Consider the following 7,838-nt stretch of genomic DNA (forward strand, 5'->3'; position numbering starts at 1 on the left):
TCTGCCACAGGGTAATTACAGGTCCCAGCTTAGGTCTATGGGCTCATCTCATCCATCCTCGATGGCAAATGAGATTCTCATCCAAAGCCTGTGTCGCTAGAGCCCCTCTGCTAGCTGAGGGTTGGGGAGGGGAGGGGAGGCAGCACTGCCGAGCCTCGGAGGAGCCACTGAGCCAGAGCCAGGCACTGTCCCAGCCCAGAGCATCCCATGAGCCAGCCAAACTGCTGTTCGCTAGGTTGCACGTGGCAGTGCACCTTTCATCTGGAAAGAGAAACGTGCACTAGCAAGCAAGAGCAGAGCCTGGAAACACTAGCAAAGGCAGCTGCGGCAACAAGGTTACCTCCAGCGCATGCCAGCACTGTGGTGGCCCCAGTCGAGAGTGCGGAGCAGAGCCCTGTGCCCTTGGTGTGTGCATTGCCATCCGGCCCAGCAGCCAGCACCACATGCCCTAGAGCCCAGCCTGAACAGAAATACGTAGGTATCACTCCATGCCGTGTCCCTGGTATGCCTGTTCACACTGGCATTTTCTTCAGAAAAAGCAGATCTTGCTGCTTCTATAAACTTACTGCATGGCCCACTGCCCAGGACCAGCTCTCCCAGCTACTGTCTCTTCTTCCTGCCATCCTTGCATCTGTTCCAAATTCTTCTTTTACCACCGATTTGGAGACTCCATGGGCATGGGTGCGTGTCACATGCTGGCAGGGGAGGGAAGGCACTGCCTGAAATCCTGTGGGAAGACCAAAAGGAATTGCTGGTGGAGGTTTGTAGGGATCCAGAGGTATGTGGCGACCATAGCAGCAGCGACAAGAAGGGAAAAGCACTTTAATCTTGCTTGAACAACATCCTGTTACAAGGATCACAGGTCCACATTAAACCAAGGCCAGAGAACTTCCACACAGGAGAAAGAATATAACTTTATTTTAAAAAATAATAATTTAGCTCAAACACAAACAGGATGGCTTGATTGAAGCAGGAAGAACAATATTTACCCACAGAACTTAAACCAGACCGATTTCACTCTCTTGTAGGTGATACTTTCAGTGCCCTTCCCTGTCCACAGCTCTACGCGAGTTCCTCACCTGCATATAAAGGAATCCTGACCCGCAGGGCTCTGGGTAACAAGGCAGAGGAGAAAAGGGTGTCTGCCACACATGAAATGTTATTCTTACCTCCAGAGCCTCCGCAGAAGATCCAAAAAGCCCAAAGAGCAACACCAACATCTAACCTCACTTGCAATACAAAGGGAACAACCTGCACATCTCCCTGGAAGTCTACCTACCCATGCCCCATTCCCAGCATCCTGGCCAAGTGCATTCACCCACGCCTGAGCCCGCGCCCCCGCCCCCAGCGCCGCACACAGAGGTGTGCACGCAGGTCCCTGCAGCGCTCCTCCCTCCCCTCTCCTCACCCAGACCTGCCGATCTTTCGCCTCGCTCCGTGCCTGCGTGCCATACATTTCTTGGCACGGCAGCAGTTCGTTTCACAGTGACGGGATGTGCCCTGGGACATGCTGAGCCACTATTGCAACTTCTTCTCTTCTGTGAAGTGGCCTTTCATGCAGTTGCCATTCTGGTACATGGGGCTGCCCCCCTTCCTTCTGCACCACACCACGCACTTGTGGAGGGCGAATCCAACACCAGCCAGACACAACAAGAGAAGAGCCAAGATGTCCAGGCAGAAGTACTCATATAAGGAAAGGTCGTAAACAGCTGGGCGAAGATACGGTGCCCCGTCATGACGGAGGATGTACTCCAGCCAGTACACTGTCCTGTTGAGAGCGTGCATCGGTCTGTCCAGGTGCAAAGCCGAGATGAGCTTGGCTGCTTTTCTGTAGCTGCAAGGGGAGAAGACAAGAAGTTATCCTTCTGACAGGAGCTCCGTCGTTGAAAACTGGTCTGCGGTGTCCACTGGAGCTTTCAAGTCCCAAATAATACTTCGGGGTAGCAGCAAACTTCTTCCACGATTCTCTTCACATATGCCTCTGAAAGCCAGTCTGATGGCAAGCGTTAGCCATGGCAGTGTGAGGCAGAGCATGCTTCACTTTGTGTTTTGCTAACAAGGCTGGCAGCTCAGCTCCCAAGTCCCTGCTCAGTGGGTTCATGGGGGTTGTTGCTTTCCGAGGGGAGTCTGCACCCAAAGACCTCACCAGCAACAGCCGCACACTTGATGACTTGCCAAATCCTTTAAGGTACAGAGTTTCACCCACCTTAACAACTTATACTGAAGTCAGTAGTTGAGAGCTCCTAGTAGGTAACCCCCCCAAAATAATAATAATAAAAATAATCAAGGTCTCTGACAGCACTTCCAACACTAGCAGCTGCATGTGCCCCATTAGAAAGTGGGAGCCCTGCATTGCTGCGCTGCAGCAGATCTAGGAGAGGGCAGAGTATCTGGCTGTCAGAAGGAACGGAGGGAGTGTTACCTGCAGTCCCCTCTCTGCACTGTTTGGGCAAGACCAGGGACATCCCAAGGTGAGGTTGTGATCCCACTTTCCCTGATGACAGGCTGGTGTTAAAAGGAGAAGAGGTTGTGCCTCAGCATCTCAGAGAGCTTTCTAAGAATATTACAGAGTCAAACAGGACTGGACCACGCTCTCTAACAGCAGATGCTGCAGCATCTCCTCCTGGACCGCATCTCAGGATGCTGAGGCACTAACACATCTGGCTGCCTGAGCAATGCTTGCAGCTCTGCTCCATCTAGGAGCCACCACAGGCTGCACAGGGTTCCACACAAAGACACAGTGGTCCCTACGCACAGCCTGCATTGAGGAAGAGCTCAGTGCTTCCCGATGCCTCACCTGGGGTCAGAGATAACTGTGACGACAGCCTGGTAAAGATCCTCTTCTTTTACTCTGCTCCAGTCCATGAGGATACCCATGCCCTTTGCCTGCACTCTGGTCATGATGTCAAACTGGTCCCCATAGAAAGGAAACCCCACCACTGGCACCCCATGATAAATTGCCTCAAATACACCGTTCATCCCGCAGTGGCTGACAAAGGCTTTCACGTTGGGGTGGCCTGTGGGCAAAGAAACAGCAGCAGGTCAGTGCCTTCCACGCTGGAACAGGGCTGCTGGTGGCTTCCTCAGCACACAGCACTGATGTTTACTGTTTAGGGAAAGCCAGGCACGCTGAGCAGAGTATGTTACCCTTTGGGAACACACCTGCCTTTTGGTAGCCCCAAACTTGCTGAGTAGCACCTGGAGGAGGAGGGAGATAGGGGCCAAGATGCAGCTTCAAGCAGGTGTTAGGCAAGGACCATGTTTTGTACAAATTAGACTCACAACAAGCAACAGACTTAGACCCACACAGGTGCTGCTGTCCTCACATGCCTTTGCTGTGGTTTGGGCTAAACTCCAGGGATGTTGCTAGTGGCACACACACACAGAGCCCAGCCCTTACCTAGCAGGTCGTTCTGGGGCAGCCACCCCATCATCAGCGTATTCTCACCCAGGTTTCTTGGCTTCTGCCCAAAGTATCTGTGGGAGGAGATAAAGGTTGGGGGTGGCGGGGGGGAGGGGGAGAAAAGAAACACAAGGGAAAAGCAGCACACAGTAATTATAAATTCAATCAGATCAAGAGATGGAAAGCAAATTCTGTGTTTTGAGATTAATCATTCCTCAACACTGATTTTCATCCAACTCATTAAAAGGAATCCCATCCCCTCCTCACCTCCACACCACCCTCTGCGGGAGGCGAGCGAACGCGCCAGCCATCTTCTCCACCAAATCGCTCGGAAGAGCTCGGATCCCAATGCCAAAGGAGACAACAACAACACCTGCATCTGCTGCTTCCACCCAGAGACGCAGACCCTGCAGGCAAAACACACACAGCTGCCTTGAAGTCTTGTTGGAGAAAGGCCCTTCCCACCACTGCTTCTGCCAGCAGAAAGTTGTCTACTTTGGACTTGGAAGAAGCCAAGTCCACCTGGAGCACAAAGCTACGTGGTTTTCACCAGGCAATGAACTCTAAAGCCACTGTGATTTCTGCACCCAGCCAGGCAGAAATTACTTGAGCACCTGCTAGGCTTGGGAGCTTGCAGGGAGGTGTCCAGACCTGGCATTTCATACATTACCTCCTGCTTCAGCGTTAATGCAATTACTCTTTGGCAAGGCGGGCTCTGGAAACACAGGGCCCACACAGGAGCAGCCAGAGCAGAGAAGGAAATTGGAGTAAAAAAAGAGGAAGGCTATTTTCCACCACTGCTAAGGCAGGAGGTCTGTCAGTGCCTCCAGCCCAGTCTGGTACAACAGACCAGACTGTGCAGGCAGAGCCAGAAGCATCTCGCCGAGATTCCCCACAAATGCTTCAACGTCGAAAGCTCCTGGAGGCGGCAGAAGGTTTTGGCATCTTGCCGGGAGGCTTCTATCCACCCTTGACAGCTACTTGCAGACAGCAGATTTAGGTTTTTTGGTCACTGGGCAGCGGTGGGTACAGCTCCAGCAAACACCACTGTTGTTTGTCTTTCATCTGGAGGCTGCCCCTAACGCCGCATGAACAGCTGTGTATCTAGAACACTCCCTATTTTTTTCCAGCCAGGGCCAGAAGGCTGCAGGGAGAAGAAATCAGGCACCACAGCTGCCATGGAGCAAACACAGACTATTCCCTTTTATGCCAGGCTGGGCTGAGCCTATTTCTCCTTATGGATCCTGCTTGGCTTCAAGTTTCCCGTGTGCCCCAGTCAGGAGCACTTCAGGGAAGTTTCACAAAGTCTGTCTATGGACAGGAATACTTCCTTGAAATAAACACCACAGAAGAACATGGAGGGAAAAAAAAAGCTCTTCCTGTTATTAAAGGAGAAAAATAGGATAATTAATTCAGAATATTAATATTCTGAATATAAATATATTAATATGATATTAATATAATAATGAATATAAAATATTATTAGTAGTGTACAGGTTGGGGGATTTTAGCACAGAGGAGTTAAAAAGCCTATCATAGTGGTTTTGCCTGGGGATATTTGTCTTTGTTGTGTGCTTCAGGGACTCAGACCAATCTTTGCAGATATGCTTAAAAAGCCCTAAAACAACTCAACAGCCAAGAATCAAAGAAGTTTTCAACTAAGGGATTTTGGTTTCTCCATCCTCTTTGGGTTCACATCCTTTAAGCAACACAACCACCAAAACTGCTAAAGAAGAGAAAACCCTAGTTTTACTTTTCTAAATTACAGTGACTCATAAAACAATGATTATGTTATCCATTCTAATTGGGCCTTAGCATTTGACTTGCAGAAACAGCGTGAAAGTTGCTAGGGAAGCACAGCTGACCACCAAAAGTTCTCACCATCTCTCAAACACACATCGGTGTTTCACAGAGTCCTAATTAGAGGAACCGATCACAGCGTTTCAAACACGAGGAAATAAACACCTTCATCATGTAACTGTTCCAGTTCACACGGGAGATTTCTTAAGCTACATCTAGACCTCTAGAGACCCTTCTCTTCTGCTGGCATCCCATAACCTGGATGCGAACACGCCTACCCACTGGCATGACTGCCACCGCCTACCGCAGGGCCCCACTCTCATCGCCATCGCTCTTCCCTCAGGTGCCCTGGGCTCTGTTCTGGAAGCCATGAAGCACATGAGTAATGCCCCAGCAAACAACTCCCTTCTTTACAGGGCAGGCACGTACGCGGCCAGGTTGGACCAAGCCAGCGTTTTGCAAGAGCTGTGAGGCAGCCGTGCTCTGACGTGGCTTTCGGAGCACCCTACGTGCGCTGCACTGCCTGCATGCCGAGCCCCACGGGAAAGGGTGATGTGCAGCCGAATGCATCCAGAGAACTTCTGTTCTCAAGCACCTAACCTCGCTTTTTCCTTTTAACTGGAAAAAAAATCAGCACTCACTGTCGCAATTAAAGCTGCCAGAGATCTTGACAAGCCTCGAATCATATGAAACTTGAATCTTTTCTCCATTTCAGTCCCTCAGCCAGGACATCAGGACAACCTGACTGCCCAAGTGTCATTATCCCACTTTATCCCCTCCCAGTGCTTGTAAAAGTGGGAAGGCAATGGGAGGAATGGCAGACAAGTCTGCTCTGTTCCAGTATTGCCTTCGGTTGGAGCATTTAAGAGCTCGTAACTCTGGATTTATTACTGGGGATAGAGTGGCACAGGCCACAGAAAGACTCTGGGATGCCTGGGGAGTTTTCTCTCAGGGCTGGACCTTGAGGAAAAGGAGATGATACACTTCAGCTCTGCACACTTTGGAATTCCACATTGAATTTGGTGGGGGAAACAAGCACAGCTCTCCCCTATGTGTTCTTAAAACTACAAGCTCGAGGGCAGAAATGCCCTGAAAGAAATAGGATTAAGGAGGAATTTCTGGATTGACATAAATCATGGATGAAGCAATGGAGACTCTTCTTCCCACTTCCACTTCAAGTGTAGGAACAAACATACTACTCATGATCAGATCCCAGGGGCAACACTGCCAATCCAGGACTCCCACATGCTATCTTCCATGGACAGTGAAACCAAATCCCGCTTCAGGGTGGACAACTTAATTCCACACCCTCCCTGCAACCCTAAGATCCTCACTGTTCCCCGTCTCCTTGCCGCACCCAAGTGCCAAAACACAGCAGCTTTCCAGGCTCCTGGGGCTTCAGAGCAGAGGTTCTTCAAAAGGAGGTCTGTACTGGATAACTCCCTGGGTTGATGTGTCATCACAACTTGGATCTTTCCTGCACTTACCACTGGAAGGGGCTTTGCAGGCTCAGCAAGGATCCCCCCTGTGAAAATGACATGGGGGAGCGTTGGGCGGGGAAAGTCCAGCACGACGTCATTACAGAGGAAGAAGAGGCTAGTTCCATGGACAAGGTCCAACATGGATGTCCTGGGCTCCACCCTGTGCTTCTCCATGAGACGCTCAAACTTGGGCAGGATGACCAACTTTGTAGCCACACGGGTGATCATGTAGACTAGGAGATTCCAAGTCCTACCAAAGAAGCCCATCTTGTCTGTCATCAGGGAGTTAAACTCGGGGACGTAGGCAATGGGGGAAGTAGCACCAATCTCTGCTGGAAACCAGAAGCCAGTGGAGATCACAGCATATTTGACACGGAGGATGTGGGCCAGGATAAAGCCGCACATCTCATTGGGGTCCACCAGCAGGAGATCAAAGTGCTCACGCTGGAGTTTCTGCAGAAGGGTGGAGTTTCCCAGCACCAGGTCACAGTTTTCCAGGTACTTCTCCAAAAAGGAAAACATCTCCAGAGAGGTCATCTTCCCTTGGAAGACACGCTTTATCTTCTCCTGCACCCAGGCGTCCGCACTCTCTGTGCTGAAGATACCCCAGTACCTTTGCACACGGAAGCCAGGCAGGTAGGTTTCCACATCCCGACTCTCATGAAGAAGCAGCACGGGGTCATGGCCTCGGTCAGTCAGCGCCTCTGCCACTCGCATGAAGACTCGCAAGTGGCTGTCAAAGACGACGGTGGGCATGATCAACACCTTGGCACAGTGGGATGGCTCCAGAGCAAATGCAGCCACTAGGAAGAGAAGAGCAGCAGGACACGGTAGCACCTTTATCATCTTCATTGCTGCAAGGAGAGAAAGATGCCATTAATATAGTATGAAATGCTCCATCATGTACCTGGGCAACTGACAACTAGGGTTGTAGCTGCAGACCAGAAGCTTGTGAGCTGGGAGTGACCTGGAGTCCATCGCTGGAAAAAAAACCAAACAACCAGAAAGCCAACAAAAAGCAATTTTAAAAAAGCCATAAAAACACACCCACAAAACCCCAACAAAGTCAGCTATCATGGTGTATCAGGGGAGTTTTCCAGAAATTCAAACCCACTTCTCTGTGCTCCCACCGCTCAGGAGCCAGCAGACCCACC

The 7,838-nt window shown here is 50.6% G+C and overlaps 1 protein-coding gene across 1 annotated transcript; it reads right to left on the reverse strand.

Moving 5' to 3' along the window:
* Nucleotides 1-1,411: 1,411 nt before the first annotated feature.
* LOC119153589 (2-hydroxyacylsphingosine 1-beta-galactosyltransferase-like) lies at nucleotides 1,412-7,536 on the reverse strand. The gene is made up of 5 exons (XM_037400223.1): nucleotides 6,691-7,536; nucleotides 3,671-3,810; nucleotides 3,401-3,477; nucleotides 2,798-3,017; nucleotides 1,412-1,834 (listed from the first exon to the last, which is right to left on the reverse strand). The coding sequence occupies exons 1-5, from the start codon at nucleotides 7,534-7,536 to the stop codon at nucleotides 1,519-1,521; spliced, it is 1,599 nt and encodes a 532-aa protein (XP_037256120.1). The 3' UTR covers nucleotides 1,412-1,518.
* Nucleotides 7,537-7,838: the final 302 nt, after the last annotated feature.

The sequence above is a fragment of the Falco rusticolus genome, chromosome 9 (assembly GCF_015220075.1).
Source record: "Falco rusticolus isolate bFalRus1 chromosome 9, bFalRus1.pri, whole genome shotgun sequence".
NCBI lineage: Eukaryota > Metazoa > Chordata > Aves > Falconiformes > Falconidae > Falco > Falco rusticolus.